The sequence below is a fragment of the Chiloscyllium punctatum genome, chromosome 10 (assembly GCF_047496795.1).
Source record: "Chiloscyllium punctatum isolate Juve2018m chromosome 10, sChiPun1.3, whole genome shotgun sequence".
Lineage (NCBI taxonomy): Eukaryota > Metazoa > Chordata > Chondrichthyes > Orectolobiformes > Hemiscylliidae > Chiloscyllium > Chiloscyllium punctatum.
In genome coordinates, this window is record NC_092748.1 from 101,202,092 (window position 1) to 101,223,790 (window position 21,699).

General features: G+C 43.9%; 1 protein-coding gene across 5 annotated transcripts in view; it reads right to left on the reverse strand.

Moving 5' to 3' along the window:
* The window catches only part of epb41l5 (erythrocyte membrane protein band 4.1 like 5), a 166,571-nt gene extending 145,359 nt beyond the window's left edge, over positions 1–21,212 (reverse strand). For 2 of the 5 annotated variants that reach the window (XM_072579886.1, XM_072579888.1), the window contains exon 1: positions 20,501–21,212. In XM_072579886.1, the coding sequence (XP_072435987.1) occupies positions 20,501–20,680 (180 nt within the window). In that variant the 5' untranslated portion in view covers positions 20,681–21,212. Of the gene's footprint in view, positions 1–3,148; positions 3,169–20,500 lie in introns of those variants that run through there. The other 3 variants (XM_072579887.1, XM_072579884.1, XM_072579889.1) reach the window with 3 other exon arrangements.
* Between the last annotated feature and the right edge of the window lie 487 nt (positions 21,213–21,699).

The window sequence follows — 21,699 nt, forward strand, 5'->3', positions numbered from 1 at the left end:
CAGGGAGATGATGGATCAAAGGAAATCTGAATGGGAGGAAGGGTGAGAATTTAAACAAGGCATTGCTTAACCAGGAACTAAAATGGGATTGGACTGAACAGGACTTCATAAAGGTTAGATCATGGGCAGCAGAGAGTTCAGTGACCTCACATTAACAGATGTTGGGAAGCTAACCTGGAATGTTTCAAAACGGTCATGTCTAGAGGCTACAAAATCAGGTATGAAAGTTTCAACAGCAGATGAGCTGCAACATGACTCCCCCTGTTGGCTAATCATACTGTTCATCTGATACTGTGCTAAATGAGTGTAATTTTCTCCAATTAACTATTGGGAAAACTCAAGTCATTGTCTCTATACCCACTCTTGAACCTAGTTATCAACTCTATAATTCTCCCTGACAGCTGCTGAAGACTAAAGCAGGCTATTCAGAAACACAGTGATGGATTTGTCGCAGAGATTGGGTTTCAAATTTGTGTCACTACAAAACTGGGAGGGGAGGTGAGGACTACAAATGCTGGAGACCAGAGTCGAGAGTATGGTGCAGGTGAGAATGTGCATAGGGTATAAGCAGGCAGGGAAAGAGTTAAGTTCTGAGTTTTGTGAAACAAGAGGTTCAGCTGAGCATGACTCAGATCAGATAAAAATGTAGTGAACAGTGGGACACTGGAGGCAAGGTTAACGGGCTAACAAGATGGAAAAGCAACTAGGTAAAAACAATGACTGCAGATTCTGGAAACCAGATTCTGGATTAGTGGTGCTGGAAGAGCGCAGCAGTTCAGGCAGCATCCTAAGGGCAGTAAAATCGACGTTTCAGGCAAAAGCCCTTCATCAAGAATACTGGCAGAGAGTCTGAAGGGTGGAGAGATAAGTGAGAGGAGGGTGGGGGTGGGGAGAAAGAAGCAGACTATAATAGGTGAGTTGGGGAGGGGATGAAGGTGATAGGTCAGGGGGGAAGAGGGTGGAGTGGATAGATGGAAAAGATGATAGGCAGGTAGGACAAGTCATGGGGACAGTGCTGAACTGGAAGTTTAGAACTGGGGTGAGGTGGGGGAAGTGGAAATGAGGAAACTATTGAAGTCCACACTGATGCCCTGGGGTTGAAGTGTTCTGAGGCAATCTCATGGAAGTTAATTGGAGAATGCTTCATCTTCTGCCTCGGAACACTTCAACCCCAGGGCATCAATGTGGGCTTCAACAGTTTCCTCATTTCCCCTTCCCCCACCTCACCCCAGTTCCAAACTTCCAGCTCAGCACTGTCCCCATGACTTGTCCTACCTGCCTATCTTCTTTTCCACCTACCCACTCGACCCTCCCCCCTGATCTATCACCTTCATCCCCTCCCCTACTCACCTACTGTACTCTATGCTACTTTCTCCCCACCCCCACCCTCCTCTCACTTATCTCTCCACCCTTCAGGCTCTCTGCCTGTATTCCTGATGAAGGGCTTTTGCCCGAAACATCGATTTTACTGCTCCTCGGATGCTGATTGAACTGCTGTGCTCTTCCAGCACCACTAATCCAGAAGGTGGAAAAGCAGCCATTATGTAGAACCAGTTAACAATATTGGAAGCATTCAGGATGTAAGGTCAGTTTGATAAGGTGAAAAAGGAGAGGAAAGGGGGGAATGGGACGACGATATTGGCATAGTGGGCAGGATCCAAACAAATAGTTATGATCGGATGGTGTCAGCGACCGCTTGGAACATTGGTATCTTGAGACAGACTGGCCCACAAGGTAAGAAAACACTGAAATTAAGACTGTACTAATACTTGGGTCAGAAAAGACAGTTTCAATGTAAATTGTACCATGCTGTGTGTGCTTAATGTTTAAAAATGTTGGTTTGTTAAAATACTGGTTCAGAAAATCCTTTTAAGTAACTGCTTTGCCTTGTTTGAATCAGGATCTCAATTCAATGTGTTTTGTGGGCTATGTAATGGTGTAGATTTTGTTTTCACATTGAAATTGTTCAGCATTATGTCCTTTTCAAATTTATTAAGCTTGCAACCTTAAAACAAATTGATTGAGTGCCTTGAGCCCCTGAGTTATTTGAAATTCTACATGCCTGTTTCAAAAGAAAACACATTTGGGTCAGTGGTCATGCTGTGGCCAAATGAGAGTATTGTATGAAAATATCTTTGCTGCTGCTGTGTTTTTAATGCAGAGTGTTCAGACAAAGAAGTGTGCATTTTGGGTTTGATGTTTTGTTAAGATTTTAGAGAATATTAGAACTGGAGGCTGAGCTGTTTCAGTTCTGTTCATTATTGGTAAAATTTCATTGGCCCTCTTCATATTGCAAATTCAAAGAATGTTGATCTCTACCAAAAGTTCCCACTGCAATTCCGACAGTTTTATTTGGGAGGTTTCATTTGGAGAACATATCTTAACATATTCTGCATTAGTTTCCCACAAATATTTGGGATTTAAATCTGAACTAAAACTGCCTCTTCAATTGCTAAAGCACGTTTTGTTGTTTTCTTGCTGTTCCAGACTTTTGAAATATTTTTCCTGATAGCTTTCTGCCAAGAATTAATTTGTTAAAGTTTGAATAATCTGACTGAGGTACCCAAGGGTTTGATTTTAGGACCATTGATTGTTGTTTATAATTGACTGAATTGTTTAGGCAGTACAATTTAGAAGTTTTTGGATTATATAAAACTTGATAATGTCATAGATATTGAACAGAGTAACAGACTTCAAGAATCCAAAGAATGTTGAAATAGGCAGACACAATTTAGTGTAGTTAAATGTGCGACTGTCTTCATACTGATAACCACCTTGACAAAGAAGGAATGAGAAAGGAAATGTAAAGATACTTTCAGCAGCTAACATCTTCTCTATAGTTTCTCCCTTCCCAGGTAAAGCACGCCTTCGGACCACCGCCCACCCTTCCACAACCTGATCCAATGGATCCATCAGCTCCCCCGTCATGAGCATGAAAAGTAAAGTTAACGACAGTGAAGAGGTGGTTTTTGTTGTCAGTGGCATTCCTACGGACATTAAACTACGTGAGCTTTACATTGTCTTTCAATCATTTAAGTGATATGAAGGTTCACTGATCAAGCTAACATCACAGCAGCCAACTGGCTTTGTTACATTGAACAGCAGAGTGGGAGCAGACACAGTAAAAAAAATTCTGCATTCACCTAACCTGCAGTGGCAGCTGCTGCACGATCAGATGCACTGGTATCCTCCAGACGGACGGAGGTCTCGTCGGTTTGTGAAGTATTTAACTTCCCTTATCCAAGAATTCAGATTTCTCTGTGGAGTGGAGTGTAAGGACAGACAATTTTGTTTTCAGGTTGGACTTTATTTTGAAGGAGATGCTGGGTGGAAACCAGTTATTCGACTTGGAGGGGGTGGAGTAGTCGCTAAGGACTGTGAATTTAAGAACTTTACTGGTGAACGTTTTTCCCCCACATGGGAGGGATCCTGGGAATCCTACCAACTACATGGGCTAGTGATTTTTACAGTTATAATCATTGTATGCTGTGTCAATAACTCACTTAAGTACTGGCTGTAAGATTCTTATCCCCCATCTAGGTAGTTATCATGGAATGAGATAGTAAAGAGTTAATTTGCTCTGCTGACCTACAAGAAATTGAATGCCCCGGGGGTAGGGTGGTCTGTCTTTGTCTCAGGTGTGGAATGTTGGAGCTTTACACAGCCTTTTCCTTACCATTCAGCGATGATTTACATTTTCATCCTGAAATCAGTAAGAACGTTCGAGTTGGAATTTGACTACTCCCCGATAGTTACAAAAAGCAATTTGCAACAAATTTAACATTAAGGGATTTACATTACAGGGTTTCTGGAGGTGGGGTTGTCACTGTGTTGTATCTTGAGTGGCATATGACTCTGAGGGGGATGGCTGAGGGTTGTCTCATGGGCAGTACTAACTGTGATGTTGAGAGTTTTGTGGAAAGACTATTTCTTTTGTTCAGGGAGAGCTTTTGCCACAACTCAGTAAGTTCTGCGAGGTATGTGTTAAAGGTTCCTCCAGAAAGCTTGTACTGTCCTGTGCTTAATAAATTTGCTTGCTTGTTCACAGAAGTTGGTGCGTTGCTGTTGCATCAAGTGTGTAAGAATCTGAAGAGTAAAAGAACTTAACACTGGAAAGGCACAGCAGGTCAGGCAGCATCCGAGGAGCAGGAAGATCAACGTTGCTTTTCCATTTCAAAGGTTTTCATCACCCTTCCAGGGCCATTAGGCCACAACACGAAATAAGTGAAGTATAAATCCACCAGCCAGGTCCTGCAGTGTGACTGGGTGGTGATAGCACAAACACTGTGACTGCATGGGCTTTGAGGGGGCATCCTGCAATTCGAGACTACAAATGTATGCCAGTCAAAATGTCATGTTGTCAAATCTTTGGATGAATCTGCAGGGTATTATATGCATTGGACCCATAGCTGAAATATCCCAAACCGTCAATTAAATCATCTCACATCATTTAAGAATGCAATAACTAAGAGTTTTAGAAAAAAAATAAGAGTTTTTTTGAAGGCAAATCCATTTCGTTTTCAGATTTTTGAAGAACAAATGTTCACTGAGGATACACTGAACATTTAATCACTTGGCAATGCAACACAACTCATTCGTAAGGGTAAGACAAAATGAATTTCACATATTGAGAAATGCAGAAGGAAACAGCATCGAACCTGGTCAGGACACTGCTTGGTTACATCCTGAAACGTTTTTACTTTAAAAACAGCCTTCGAATCGATTCAGAGCTTTTTCAATTCAATAAGCTGCTCTGATGCTTCATGGATTAACAAATGAGCGAAAAACATTGAAGTTATATTGTGGCTTATCAACTCTCTCGAGCACCCAAGATTACTTCATGGTCAATTAATTACGTTTCAATATGTTACGTGGACAAACGTGGCAGACAAATTGCGCACAACACAATCCATCAAACTCTAAACAAGATGAATGAGTTGTTTTGGGTTGAGATGGAACATTAACCAAACACAGAAAGTTACCTTTCCCCTAAGGCTGCCTTGGGATTTTTTAAAAAATAAACTCCCTACAGTCGGGAAGCAAGCCATTCGGCCCATTGAGTCCACAATGACCCTCCGAACAGCATACCACCCGGCTAACCCACCTACTCTGCATGTCCCTGAACACTACAGGGCAATTCAGCATGGCCAATCCATCTATCCTGCATATCTTTGGACTGTGGGAGGAAACCCATGCAGACGAGGAGAATATGCAAACTCCGCACAACCAATTGCCCAAGAGTGGAATCAAACCTGGGTCCCTGGCACTGTGAGACAGTAATATTAACCACTGAGCCACCGTGCCACTTTTATACCCACCATAATAGGAGAAGGGGCGTTAAGTTATCATCCATTGGAGGGTGGTCACTTCCAGCAATGTTATACTGAAGTGCCTTGAAGCTGAACCTTCTTGAGTTCAAGGGGTCAATGTATTGAATCAAGGGGCTGTCTAAGTAAACAAATTAATAAATGAATATAGCTAAATGGCTTCCATTGCTTTTTCACTCAAACTCATTGCTGACTGGGCCAGTATTTATTGTCCATTCCCAATTACTGCTGAACGTAGTGGTGACCTTTTTGAAACAGTGCAGCAGTCCTTGGAATCTATGTACATCCATAGTGCTGTTAGGAAAGAGAGTTCAAGGATTTTGATCTAGTGACAGTGAAGGAATGGCAATATATTTCCAAGTCAGGATGGTGAGTAGCTTGGAGGGGAACTTGCGAGTGGTGGTGTTCTCATGTATCTGTTGTCCTTCTCCTTCTTGATGTCAGGGGTCAGGGTTTGGAAGATGGTGTCGAGGTAGCCTTGCTGGGTTCCTGCAGTGCACCTTATAAACGGTACAGTCTGCTGCCACTGTGCATTGGTGGTGCAGGGAGTGAGTGCTTAAGGTGGTGCACGTGGTGTCAATCAAAAACATGTTGAAGCTGCACCCATCCAGGCAGCTGGAGAGTATTCCATCACACCGCTGGCTTGTGCCTTTGCAGATTGTTTACAGGCTTTGGGGACATGTAATTTTGCAAACATTTGTATGTAAATAGCTGTGTTTGGTGTTTCCTTTTACCTTTTTAAAGATGAAAATTAAGAAAATATATATATTGTGCATAGATCAACTGATATCCATAAGAATTATGTTTAGTGTGTACTTTTCTAGGAATAGCATACCGATCAAACCATGTACCGATGGAAGTATGCAGCTTTGCACTTCCAACAAACTTGCATCTCTGAGCGGAAACCAACAGAACTAAACACTCAGTGCAAAAAGGCTGCTGTCCTAACTTATCATTGTTTTCAGTCCACACTCCGTTTCCTAGCTACTACATCTACTCCTCTTCCTGGCAGCTGTCAGACAACAAACCAAATCAGTTAGCAACAGTGTCGTCACATTTTATTCTGAATTTGGCATCAATCTCCTATTTGTGCCATCACTAAGGCTGCCAGTTTCACCTTTGTAATATCATCCAACTTCTACTGCTGAAACCCTCATTCCTACCTTGGGGTCTAACTATTCCACTGCAATCCTGGATGGTCCCCCATTTTCTAATTTCCATAAATTCGAGGTCACTCAAAAATCTGTTATGGATATCTAAATTGCAGCAAGTCTCATTCACCTATGCACCCCCCACCACCCCGGTTACTATGATGTAGAGGTGCCAGTGTTGGACACCAGTGCAACATCAGTTGTAATCCAAAAGGTTTATTTAAACTCACAAGCTTTCGGAGTGCTGCTCCCTCATCAGGCTTACCTGAAGGAGCAGCACTCCAAAAGCTTGTCATTTCAAATAAACCCGATGGACTATAACCTAGCATTCGTCCGACTTCTGACCCTCTGTTTACTGCCCGACATTGGTTCCCAATCCGCAACATCTTGATTCTAAAATTCTCAAATCTTTTCTCAAATCTCTGCATGACTTCCCCAAGCCTCCAAGATATCCATGTCAGTTTAATTCTGGCCATGTTCACACTGGTTCAGATTTTAAGCAGTCCTCCAGTTATTGCTGTGCCCTCAGCAGTCTAGACTCTAAGCTCTGGAATTAACTCTCCAGAAACTCCAGCCTTGCTTTCCTCCTTTAAGACCCATCCTTCATAAAAAGGTGTATTTGTAGGAACTTGCTCCATACAAAACAATTCTGGATTAGTGGTGCTGGAAGAGCACAGCCATATAAAACAATGCCAAGTAGGACTTAGCACCAGGTACCAAGGTGTGCTATTTAAGCACGATGTTCTCTTCTCAAAAAGACTACTTGCTGCATTTTTTTTTACATGAAGCACAAATCTGACACGGGTAGTACGCGCACAATTCTGCATATCCTCCGATGTGTCAGGATTTATAACCATTGCGAGCCAGTATAAAACTGAAGACAACCAGTAAGAAAATCCCTCACTTAAAACAAATCATTCAACAGAAAGTAACAGCAACTGTTCCTGCCAGAAGATTCCTCGATATTCTAGTGACATCTCAATGCTACTTCAAGTTCTCAGCTGCTACAGGTGGGGAGGCATTTCAGGTTAAATACATAATGCGATGCAAAATTAAAAGCACTAATCCCTTCATGTTTCAGCTGAAGCAGACATCGCCAGCAGAACCGGATACGATGATCTGACTGCACAATTAATTCGCCATGGTGTTACTAAGGGGTTTAGTCACATCGCTGCTCTCACATTTACAAGAAATTACACAACTGGAGCAATGCTTTGCAATATAAATGTGGTCAAATCATTAAATTTGAGCCTCCCACATTTATATTGCAGAGCAGTGTTAAACATAGGATGAGTTTAGAAAATGATTTCATACAAAGAGAGTAGATTAAAAAAAAAGTCTTGACATATTTAAGAGTGCACTGGGATTCAGCAGAAGATAATATAAGGAAACATTCACCTCTGTGTCCAATTGATAGGCATGACTTATTTTGTTGCTGGAGTGTTGTTACCAGCCTGCAAGGAGTCAGTTAGCTCAGCTGGCTGGATAGCTGGTTTGCAATGCAGAGTGACACCAAAAGCACTGTACCTTGAGAATGGGACCACTGCTGTGTTTTTTCACAAATTCCCTTTTCTGGGGAATTTATTCACGGGCAGGCTGACATTTGTTGTCTATCTCCAACTGCCCTTGAGAAGCCCATGTCTGAACCTGCAGCAGTCTGTGTTGGTTAGTTAAACTCGTAGTGCTGTCTGTAACAGTTTAGTGCAGTTGGGTTGCTTGCCAGGCCATTTCAGGTTCTGCCATGTTACTGGGGTTCAATACCCACACAGGCTGCAGGTACCCTCAGGACTCTCATTCACAACCTCTCCCGAGGTGTGGTGACTCTCTCAAGTTCAACCTGTGTGTCTATGTGTCGCTCTCTCTCTCTCTCACACACACACACACACACCCCACCTCCACCCCCCTTGGGAGACTGGGACTATGGCAATGTTACTTTTTACCAATGTGCAATGGCAGAAAAAAAAACCCTCACATTTGAACCAAAAGGGCAACACGGTGGCTCAGTGATTAGCACTGCTGCCTCACAGCACCAGGGTCCCAGGTTCGATTCCAGCCTCAGGTGACTGTGTGTGGAGTTTGCACATTCTCCTTGTGTCTGCGTTGGTTTCCTCCGGGTGCCCCGGTTTCCTGCCACAGTCCAAAGATGTGCAGGTCAGGTAAATTGGCCATGGTAAATTGCCCGTAGTGTTAGGTGCATTAGTGGGAGGGAAATGGGTCTGGGTGGGTTACTCTTCAGAGGGTTGGTGTGGGCTGGTTGGACCAAAGGGCCTGTTTCCACACTGTACGGAATCTAGTCTAATCATAAAAATGCTTTGAAGTGTGACAGCTGCCCAGAATCTCAGGCAAAGGAAAACAGAGGGGATGGTAATGTTGCGACAAAATTACTGGGACTAACAAGCCAAAGGCCAACAGTAATAAAACCAAGTTCAAATTCCACCATGTTGGCTAATTAATAAAATCTAGAACAAATAAATGATCATGAAACATCCAGACTGGTGATCACAATGCTACTCAAGGGAGGAAATCAGTCACGTCTATTCAGTCTGGTCGACATAACTCCAGATTGTCAGTGATCGGTCTGCGTGGGTTTGCTCCGGGTGCTCTGGTTTCATCCCATAGTCCAAAGATGTGCAGGTTAGGTGGATTAGCCATACTAAATTGCCCATATTGTTCAGGGATGTGTAGCCTCGGTACAGAGTCAGGGGAAATGGAGACTAATAGGGGTAGGGGAATGGGTCTGGGCGGGATATTCTTTGGAGAGTCGATGTGGACTTGTCGGGCTTGTTTCCACACTGTAGGGATTCTATGGCAGAGTCATAAATGGCCTGACAAACAACCCAGTCACATTAAGCTGCTACAGACAGCACTGCGAGTTCTGCAGCAGTTTCAAAAGTGGGCTTCTCAAGGGTTATTCAGGATGACAACAGATGCCAGCCTGCCAGTGAATAAACCACACCCACCTCACCACCCACCCCCCCCACCCCACTCCCACACACACACACACACTCCCTCCCCCACACAAAAAAACAAGGCATTTATAAAACACAGCAATGGTCCCTTTGTCCAGTTGAGACAATTGGTCTGTAAACGGGGACTATCGTTAGTAACCTGGGGTTTGGATGGCCCCTCTGATTGCTATTCAGTGGTCCTAAGATAAACATGTCTGGATGTTGCAAAAAACCACATGTGAATTTTAGTTTGGGCATCATTTCTCACAAATGAATAACAATCATTTAAGTTAGATTGGACATGGAGCCACATAAGGAGATTACTGGGGCAGGGAACCACAAAGGCTTTAAAAGGAGCCACTCAAAGTGGGAGAGCAGGGTTCCTCGCGTAGCTCGAGAAGGTTACACAGACTTGAAATGAGAATTTTAATACATCAAAATGAAGATGGTAGACATTTAAACTGAACAGCTTTGAATATATTTCCAAACAGAGTAAAGAGAGGTGGCAGGTTTTATTTTATTTATTCACAAGGTATGGGCATCACTGCATTTATTTCCCCATCCCTAATTGCCCAGAGGACAATTAAGAGTCAATCAGATTGAGTTGAGAGTCATATGCTGGCCAGAATAGAAAGCATTGCAGATTCCTTTCCTGAAGGGAATGAGTGAACCAGATGGGTTTTCCCTGATAATTGACAACATGGTCATCATTAGGTTCTTAATTATAGATTCTGTTGAATTCAAAATTTCACCAACTGCCATGGCAGGACTTGAACCCCAGAACAGTAAGTGGGTGCCCAGATTAATGGTCTAACAATAATACCACATGACCATGAAATTCACATGGAGGAGAAACGCAAAGAATTCCCCAATAGGGTCAAAAATAATAAAGGAGAGCAAATGAAAGAGACTTGGAGACCTTTTACTGTCAACAATCTGTAGCAAAATGAGATTAATATTAAAGGTGGAAATAGTCAGGTATTTCTTCTGACGGAGACAGCATTTGGGAGAATGTACTTAGAATAGCATCTGCAGTTCTGGTCACTCCAGGGCATAAAGGGTACAGAGAAAGAAGAACAGAAGTTGGCCATTCAGCCCTTTGAACCAGCCCTGCCACACCGTCATGGCTAATCCTCCACCTCAATGCCATATTCCAGTTTTCTCTCCGCAGCCCCCTTTTATATCTAAAAAAATAACACAATCTGTTTGTTGAATATATTCAGTGCTTTGGCCGCAGTAGCCTTCTGTGTTAAAGAATCCCACAAGTTCACTACCATTTTGAGCTGAAGAAACATTTCCTCTTCTAAGTTCTAAATGGTCTACAGCGACTCCCAAGACTGTAACCTGTTGTTCTAACTCCCTTAACAAGGGAAACATTCATCTAGCCTGTTCAGCCCTGTTAGAATTTCAATTTGCTTCAATCAATCAATCAGTTCCCTCTCATCCTTCTAAAAACTTTAGTGAATACTAGTCAAACCAATATCTCATCAGACGACAGTCCTGACACCTTCAGTTTTGTGAAAATTTGCTGCACTCCCTCCTACGTAACTTTTCCCTCTCTTCGGTAGGGAGACCAAAACAGCGAACACACTCTAGTACCTCACGTGCTGCAACAAATTTATCCACAGTAAAGTCCCAGAAATGACAAACATCCAAGATAAAGTTTCAGTTAATCAGTTTTAATAATGTTGATCTGAGGATTAAACATTAACCTGAACATCTGTACAAACAGTTCTTTTTCCAACATTGCCATGAATCCTTCCAAGTCTACCTCAAATAACAGAATGAGAACTCAATTTAACCTGTTATCCAATATTGTTGACAATGCTACACTCATTCAGAACTTCACTGATGTGTGACCTTAAGTCATGTGCTAATGGACCTGAACCTATAGTATGCTGACACGAACGCTAACGAGCTGTACAATCTTATGTGGTCCAAGAGGAATTGCATTCAAGGCACAAGTTACAAGAAGAAATAACAATGTCTCAGAGGCGTAGAGATGTACAGCACAGAGACAGACCCTTCAGTCCAACTCGTCCATGCAACCAGATATCCTAACTTAATCTAGTCCCATTTTCCAGCACTTGGCCCACATCAGTCTAAACTCTTCCTATTCATATACCCATCCAGATGCCTTTTCATTTCACACACGCACCACCCTGTGTGTGAAAACGTTGCCCCTTAGGTCTCTTTTATATCTTTCCCCTCTCACCCTAAACATATGCCCTCTAGTTCTAGACTCCCCCACCCAGGGAAAAGACCTGTGGGCGGCACGGTGGCACAGTGGTTAGCACTGCTGCCTCACAGCGCCAGAGACCCGGGTTCAATTCCCGCCTCAGGCGACTGACTGTGTGGAGTTTGCACATTCTCCCCATGTCTGCGTGGGTTTCCTCCGGGTGCTCCGGTTTCCTCCCACAGTCCAAAGATGTGCAGGTCAGGTGAATTGGCCATGCTAAATTGCCTGTAGTGTTAGGTAAGGGGTAGATGTAGATGTAGGGGTATGGGTGGGTTGCGCTTCGGCGGGGCGGCGTGGACTTGTTGGGCTGAAGGGCCTGTTTCCACACTGTAAGTAATCTAATCTAAAAAAACCTTGTCTATTTATCGTATCCATGTACCTCATGATTTTATAAACCTCTATAAGATCAACACTCAGCCTCTGACGCTCTAGGGAAAACAGCCCCAGCCTATTCAGCCTCACCCTATAGCTCAAACCCTGGCAAGATCCTTGTAAATCTTTTCTGAACCCTTTCAAGTTTCACAATATCCTTCTGATAGGAAGGAGACCAGAATTGCTCACAGTATTCAAACAGTGGCCTAATCAATGTCCTGTACAGCCACAACATGACCTCCCAACTCCTGTACTCAATAGTCTGACCAATAAAGGAAAGCATACCAAACACCTTCACACCTTCTTCACTATCCTAACTACCTGTGACACAAAGCCATGCTGACTATCCCCAATCAGTCCTTGCCTTTCCAAATGCATGTAAATCCTGTCCCTCAGGACTCCCCCCAACAACTTGCCCACCACCAATGTCAGGCTCACTGTCTATAGTTCCCTGGCTTTTCCTTACCACCTTTCTTAAATAGTGCCACTATGTTGGTTAACCTCCAGTTTGCCAGCACCTCACCTTGTGACTATAGATGATACAAATATCTCAGCAAAGGGCCCAGCAATCACTTCTTCCCAAACAGTTCTAGGGTACAACTGATCAGGTCCTGGGGATTTATCCACTTTTAAGCATTTTAAGACATCCAGCACCACCTCCTCTGTAATATGGACATTTTTCAAAACGTCACCATCTACTTCCCCACATTCTGTACCTTCCATGTCCCTCTCCACAAAATGTCAAATATATTTACAGCAAAGCTAATTAGCCATGTTTTCTGTGCTTGGACATCAAGGAGTTAAGAAGGGTATTCCAGGGTTTTGACCCAACAACAGTGAAGGAATACAATTCCAAGTCAGGATGGCTTGCAGATGGCAGTGGTCACAATTTGGAACTGGTTCTCAAAAGGAGCGTTGGTGAGTTGCTACAATGGATTTCGAAGATGATACACAATGCAGTGATGGAGACAGTGCATGCTTAAGATGGCGACAGGTTGTTTGATAGGCAGACTGTTTTGTTTTGCCAACAAATCAGCTAAACCTGTAATCTGATTAATTAACCAGGCAATCTATTTAGGCCCAATTATAAATTTGTTTCACAAACACATCACAAATTGATTGTTGTCCATTTAAGATCTTATTGTGAGAAGGAAGCAAACACAATCAACCAGGAATTTATTGCTCTACTGAAGAATAACAGTGAGTCAATATGTTGGATTAATAGGGCTGCTTTCCTGACTTGCAGTGTATGTATTTATGAATGAAAGTCAATGAGAAAGCACATTAAAACAGATGCAGATTTAAATCAAGCTGGTATCGAGGGCATCAAGAAGGAAGCAGTTAACATATGGACGGTAAAGATAAATGCAAAGTAAATTTATCAGACAACCCAAAAGAGGAGCATGCATCCTCAACTGATCAATGCAGAAGTGACGTGACTGTGACTATGAAACATTAACATAGGTTTATTTGCACTGAACTGAAAAATCCTCAAAGCTTGTGCTGAGATTATGGGACAACGTGCCTGAAGAACGCATGGGAATAATGGCTATCAGGAAAATTGAAAAGAACTTTCATTTTTAATCGCACCTTATTGCAGCTTCAGGATATCCCGAGACAACAACAGGTGGCTTTGTGGTGCAGTCTCCGTGCCAGAAGCTTCGGATTCAAGTGCTAGCTCAGGACTTGATTGCCACAGCACACGCATCATAACATAGTCAATGGACAAACCCTACTAGCAGTGGGAAGGTTTCCTGGTTAGCTAGAATATGAAAGACACACCATGTTCAAAGATTCCACACACCGGATTCTCACTTCCAGAGGATGACAGACGCATCCGAAAGCTTTTAAAACCCAGGGCCACTTTAGAAGCAAGGTTAATTAGCATGTAGTGACTGCCCAATACAGAAACTGAATGCACAGGTAATGGTTAGTCCGGAACTAACATGTGTAGTTTTATGGAGACATTAAAACAGATTCACTCAGGTGGGGTCAAGAATGTTGAACTATAATTGAGATACTGAGATATCTTAATCTCCTACTTGATGAGAGGTTGAAGAGGGAGAGACATGGTCTTCCATTGAGAGTGAGTGATAGTGACAATGGAATTATCAAATTTCAAAAAGTGAGAGCTCATAAGAAATTTAATTGTACACATTGTCAGAGCACAGAATTGGTTGAAGAAGATTCAACTGTATTTTTAAAAAGAAACTAGACTGGGTTGGGATATCTGGTCGGCATGGACAAGTTGGACTGAAGGGTCTGCTTCTGTGCTGTGCATCTCTATGACTCTAATAGGCAAACATTTGATGCACAAAAGTGGAGAGACAGATGGAGACACGGACTGGTGGATTCATGTTGGATTCTTCTAGCTGAGAGGCAGTATAAACATACTGAATGGTCTCTTCCTCGCTGAAAATCTTTATAGTTCTTTAAATATTTTATTAATCTATATTTTCTTTTACATGTTGGCAAATGGAGGCCAAATAGCTTGTTGCTCTTCTTCAAATTATGTCACGCAATTCAGAGAGGCACGGCTTAAACCTAGCCTTAGTGGAAGTTAAAAATCAATTAATAAATAGGGGCATAAAAGCTACTCTTTTTTTCATGATGACTACTCCAATTACTAACAGTCATAAAACTTCTTCTGGCTCACTACGGTCTTTAGGTGAAGGACAATTGCAAGCCTGACCTACTCTGGCATATGTCGGAGTCCAGACACACAACAGTATAGTTGATACCACCTTGTCTACTTGCATGGCAACTTTCAGGGAGCTATGGATTTGAACCCCAATTTCCCTCTGTTCAGGGCCCTGCCATTAACTGTATACTTTGCCTTAACATTTGATTTCCCAAAATGCAGCATCTCACACTTACTCAGATTAAATGCCACTGCCATATCTGCAACTAATCTAAACCCCACTGCATCCTTTGACAAAACTTCTGTACTATCCACAACTCCACCATCTTTGTATGATCTGCAAATCTACTAACCCACCCATCTACATTCTCATTCAAGTCATTTATATATATGACAAACAGCAGAGGTCCCAGTACGGATCCATTTGGAATATCACTAGTCACGGTCCTCCAGCCTGAAAAACACCCTTCCACCACTTCTATGGACAAGCCAGTTCTGAATCCACATGGGCCAAATCACCATGGATCACCTGTATCTGGATGAGCCGACCATGAGGGACCTTGTCAAAAACCTTACAAAAATCCATATAAACAACATCCACTGCTCTACCTTCATTGAATTTTTCGAGGTGGTGATAAATGCAATCAAGTTAATAAGACATGACCTAACCCGCACAAAGCCATGCTGACTGTCCCTAATTAGACCATGCTTTTCCAAATGCATGTAAATCCTATCCCTAAGAATTCTCACCAATAGCTTCCCAACCACCAATGAGAGACTCACCAGTCTATAGTTTCCTGGATTATCCCTATTTCCCTCCTTGAACAGACCGGTCAGTACTCCAGGACCTCTCCAATGGCTAGCGAAGATACAGAGAGATCTTGGTGAAGGCGCCAGCATTCCCCTGGCCAGGACTGGTGGGGAGTGCCCTTCTCTTCAACAGCCAGGTGATAGCTTGGTGCCTGTTCAAACGCTTAGGGAACTCTCTGACAGGACACAGTTCAATAAGGTATGATATGTTTATAAATGTCACATGACATGCAATACTGATTAGCTGCTACAACAAGATCTTCGTCAATCATCATTTTTAAAACCTTATTAGTGGCACTGGCAAGGCTAGCATTTGTTAAGACATAATATGTAGGAGCACAAGTAGGCCATTCAGCCAATCCTTTTTTTCTATCATTCAATGAGATCACAGCTAATCTTATAATTCTCAACTCCATTTTCCCCCACTCCATAATCCCTGATTCCCTTACTGATTAAAATGTCTGCCTCAGTCTTTAATATACTTAATGACACAACCTCTACAGCCTTCTGCAGTCGAGAATTCTACAAATTGACCACCTGAGACAATAAATTCCTATTCATCATTGTCGTAACCCCTCCCCCCCTTATTCTGAGATTATGCCCTCTGGTCTCAGATTCTCCCACAAGAGAGACTTTTGCCTTGCCCGTGAGTTCAGTGACTTGCAAGGCCATTCCAGAGAGCATTTAAGCATCAGCCATATTGTTATGTATCTGGAGTCACATGTAGGGCAGACCAGGTAAAGATAGCAGACTTCGCTGCTGAAAGAAGATTTGTGAATCAGATCAACTGCGACAACTGTTGACAAAAAGTTACATAATCACTACAACTTAAAATTCTGTATTTATCAATTTCAATTCCATGAATTGCTGAGTATAGGATCTGAAACCACACCCAGAGGGCATTATCTGGACATTATCATCATGCGACTATCTGTCTCAAATTGCAAATAGTGACAGTAACATGGGGATTGGAAGAAGCAGACTCCCTTTCTGGTGAGGTGATGGCCCAGTGATATTATTGCTAGGCTGTTAATCCAGAGAGACAGATAATAATCTGGGTGCCTGAACTCAAATCTCATGATGGGTGGTGGTAGAATTCAAATTCAATAAAAATCTGGAATTAGGAGTCCAATGACAACGAAACCATTGTCATTGCTGGAAAAATCCATCTGACTCACTATGGTCTTTAGGGAAGGGAACTGCCATCCTCACCTGATCTGGTTCTACATGTGACTCGTGACCCACAGCAATGTGGTGACCCTCAACTGGACAAATTAGGAGATGTACAATAAATGCTAGTGCCATGAATGAATAAAAAACCTTCACATAACACCAACACGAACTGGAATTTATACTTTCATAAATTTACAAATAAAGTATATTTCTGGAAAAACCCAGAACAAGACTTGCTAAACAAGGACAGATGCATCTGCAGCTGGCAGGTTAATAAGGATGAGGTCAAGTATGGTTCTCCCTCTTGTCGGTTCCCTCACCATCTGCTGCACCCCTAAAGATGCATCCTTTAGGAACCAATGAGCTCCATCAGTAGTGCTGCTACCAAGTAATTCTTGATGGTGGACACTGAAATCCCCCACCCAGAGTATGTCTTATGCCCTTGCCACCCTCAGTTGCAAGCTCCAAGTGTTGAACAACATGGAGGAGGACTGATTCATCATCTGAGGGAGAATGGTATCTGGTAATCAGCAAGTGGTTTCCTTGTCCAAGTTTAACCTGAAGCCATGAGACTTCCTGGGGTCTGGAGTCAATGTTGAGGGCTCCTAGTGCAACGCCCTCCTGACTGTATACCACTGTGCCACCACCTCTGCTGGGTTTATCCTGCCTGTGGGACAAGAAATATTCAGGAATGGTGATGGTGGCATACTGCACATTGTACAGTATGATTCCGTGAGTATGACCAGTTTGTGGGACAGCTCTCCCCATTTTGGCACCACCTCACTAACCACACGTCAGTAAGGACGACTTTGCAGGATTGACAGTGCTTATTCTGCTGCTGCTTTTTCCGGTGCTGAGGTCAATGCTGGGTGGTCCACCCGGTTTCATTTTTTTTGTTAAGACTTTGTAGCGCTTGTTAGAACTGAGTGGCCTGCCAGGCCAGGTGACAGTCAACCACCTAGCAACGGGTCAGGGGTCATACGTAGGCCACATTTCCTTCCCTGAAGGACTTTAGTGAACCAGATGGTTTTTCTAACAGTTGGCAATATTTCACGGTAGATTCTTAATTCCAGATGTTGTTGTTTATTGAATTCTAATTCCACCACATGCCGTGGCTGGATTCAAAACCAGATCCCTAGCAAATTAGCAGAATTTCTAGTGATAAACCCTCTTATTTTAGGAAGGCAAGTTTCACAAACAGATTGTATACAATGTGGTAAAGATTAGTGGGAAGCCTTTAAAAACCAACTGAGGATAATGAAAGAAAGCAATAAAGAGGAGGAATCAGATGAAATATGGGGTTAACCTAGCTGGTAAAATAACAGAAGACTGCAAGAATTTTTTTTTAAGATATATAAAAAAGGTAAGAGAGGGGCAAGAACGGACACTGAAAACGGTGGCTGGAGAAGAATTGGTATCAAAGATATGACGGGGGAAAAGTAAACAGGTACTTTGCATCGGTCTTCATAGTGGAAGACACCAGCAACATTGCAGAACTTCAAAGGAGTTGGGGGAAGAGGCGAGTGTAGTGGCCATCATTAAGGAGAAAGTTGAAAGTTCTGAAGGTGAATAAATCATCTGGACCAGGTTAGTCTCCACGGTCCTGAGGAGGTACTCGAAGAGACTGTAAGGCATTGGTCACGATCTTTCAAGAATCACTGGAGTCAGGGAGGATGTTGAAGGAGGCAGAGAAAGGAAACTACAGGCCAGTTAGTCTGACCTCGGACATTAGTAAGATTTTAGAGTCCATTAAGAATAAGATTGCAGAGTACGTGGAAGTGCATTGGAAAATCTGGCAGAGTCAGCACAGCTTCATCAAAGAGGGTCATGCCTGACAAATCTGTTCAAATTCTTTGCGGAAATAGCAAGCAAATTAGACAAATGAGAGCCAATGGACATGATCGATTTGGATCTCCAGAAGACAAAGTACCACATCGGAGTTGTTAAATAATAGTCCATGGTGTTAGGGGTAAGATACTGGCATGGATAGAGGATTGGCTGACTGGCAGAAGGTAGAGTGTGGGGATAAAGGGGTATTTTTCAGGATGGCCGCCGGTGACTGATGAAGTTCCACAAGGGTCAGTGTTGGGACCATAACTATTCCCGTTACACACCAATGGACGAAGAAACTGAGGGCACTGTTGTTATATTTGCAGATGACACAAGGATAGATGGAGGGGAAAGGTAGCGTTGAGGAAGTGGAGAACTGCAGAAGGACTTGGACAAGGCTAGGAGAGTGGGCAAAGTGCCAGATGGAGTACAGTGTGGTAAAGTGTGTGGTAATGGGCTTTAATACGAAGAGTACAGAAGGTGACTATTTTCCAAATGGGGAAAGGCTTCGGAAATCAGAATTACAAAGGGACTCATGAGTCCTAGTTCAGGATACCCTTCATGTTAACATGCAAGTTCAGTAGGAAGGTAAATGCAATGGTAGCAGTCATTTCAAAAGAGCGAAAATACAAAAGCAGAGATGAGGCTGTATCAGGCTCTGGTCAAACCGCATTTGCCATATTGAGAGCAGTTTTGGGCCCTGCCTAAGGGAGGACATGCTGGCATTGGAGGGGGTCCACAGTAGGTTCCTGCTGGGAATGAGGTGCAGTTGATGACTTTGGGTCTGTATTCAGAGTTCGGAAGGACAAGAGTGGAATCTCATTGAAACTTAGAGAATACTGGATACAGTGGACATGGAGATGATGTCCCCACTCGTAGGAGAGACTAGGACCCGAGGGCACAGCCTCAGGGTTAAAGAATAACTCTTTGGACCCAAGATGAGGAGGAATTTCTTAAGCCAGAGGTGGCACAACCACCTGATGAAGGAGCAGCACTCCAAAAGCCAATGCTTCCAAATAGACCTGTTGGACTATAACCTGGTGTGTGATTTATAACTTTGTGCACCCCAGTCCAATACTGGCACCTCCAAACCGGGAATGTGTGGAACTCATAGCCACAGACAGCTGTGATTTTGAGTGTTTTTAAGACAAAGAAAGATAGGTTCTTGATTAGGTTCCGGGGAGTAATGGTTTTGAGAAACGGATCAGGCATGATCGAATGGCGGAACAGAATCGAAGGGGCGACTGGCCGAATTCCGCTCCCATATTTTGTTTCCTTTCCTCCACGATATCATTTGTAATTGATACGGTGAATGAGCACCGAGATGGGAGGTTCATTCGATAATGGCTGAGGGTTGGGTTGGGGTAGGGGGGTCGCATGATTCCCGGGCCCCTTGGGAGGGTTGCATACCCCAGGGTAAAGATACCCCGGGGGGGCAGCCTAGCCTCTGGAGAACGGGTCCCGGTGAAATGTGCAACCATTTGCCACCGAGAACAAGACACGCCAGAAACGACTTGGCCAATCCCACAGTCGATTCCAGTTTATCGCGGAACTGGGAAACAAAACAGCGGGGTGGGGGAGAAACACAAGGACTTGTCCAGATTCATGAGTAATCCTCAGAAAATTACTAGGGGGGGGGGGGGAAACACGCACCCACACAAAAACATCTCGCAAAATCCTGAGTCTTACACCGTCCCATGCAAGGATTTGCATGTTCACGCTTGCAATAACAGATCAATGGGATGGGTTCCCCTTTCCCCTGCCCTCATCCCCGAGATTAAATTCCGCGAGTGCGAACCTGGGCATGAAACGAAGGCTCACTGGACCCGGAACGTTAACTACAACTCCAACAGACTCTGCCAGGACCTGCTGAGTTTTTTTTTAAAAAAACCCCATCCATTTGTGTTTTATAAAACCCATCCCAGCTGTTTGTGAATGGGCTAACTAGGGGAGTGGAGTAACTGGGGCCATGTCTCAGGCGGTGGAGGGATAAAAGCGATCAGATGTACCGGTAGATCGACGCTGACATCGCTGCCGTCCAGGAGAGACACTCTGCAGGTGATGATGGATTTGGAGTCTCCGGCCGCGGGGATGTGGATTCCCGATCGCTGCGCCTCCCTCTGCTTCTCCCGGTCTGTGTGCCGACGCACCGTGCGGCGCCCGAGAGTCCTCCTCAGGAATCCCAGCATCTTCCCAGCTCACTCCCTGCAGGCGCCAGGGGATACAATGTCGCCGATTCTTGTCTCAAAAAGTAGCAACTCCGAAACACAATGTAACCCAGAGGCAGCTCCGCTCGGCGCTGCACACACATGGAACACCATCCCCTCCTCCCAAATTATCCAAATCCTTCCAACTCTAATAAAAGAGCATGCGTCAGTCCGTCCCAGGAAATGGCGTCAGCCTCCTTTCGATTTAATTTTGGGAGTGGGAGGGTGGGAATGTCTTCCACTCAGCTCCTAATCCCTGTCCTTTCCCTCACAGTCTTCTCTAAAATGGCCATTGAATCTGTCTCCGTTTAACAATGTTGTGGTTTTACTCATTCAAAACAAAACAAAAGCTAACCCTGTCCCCCTCTCTCTCTCTGTCTGTCTAGTTTATCTGTCTGTGTCGATTCCTGTTTCACCATCTGTGGGTTTGCCGCCCGCTTTGTGTGGGACGGATTTTCACCTGAACATCGCCGAGATGCGGCGGCCTGTCCCCGCGAACAGCCGCGTCCATATCGCTGTCTGTGTGTGTGTGTGTGTGGGCTGTGGGATTCTCGCCTCTTCACTACCGCACTCACACTGAGGGGGGCTGCAGCAGACACCCGAATGCGGAAAATGTTTTGCGAGATTAGATTTAGACTAGAATCCCCACAGTATGGAAACAGGCCCTTCGGCCCAACAAGTCCACACCGGCCCTCCGAAGCCCGCCCGGACCCATTGCTCAACCCGATATTTATCCCTGACTAACGCAACTAATGGGTAATTTAGCATGGTAAAAGTGAGATCTGCAGATGCTGGAGATCAGAGTCTAGATTAGAGTAGTGCTGGAAAAGCACAGCAGGTCAGGCAGCATCTGAGAAGCAGGAGAATCGACGTTTTGGGCTAGATCCCTTCATCAGGAATGAAGCTTGTGAGCTGGGGTGGGAGGTGGGGTGCTGGAGAGATAAAGGGGAAGGGAGCTGAGAGTGCAGTAAGTAGACAGGGGTGGGGATAATGGTGAGCAG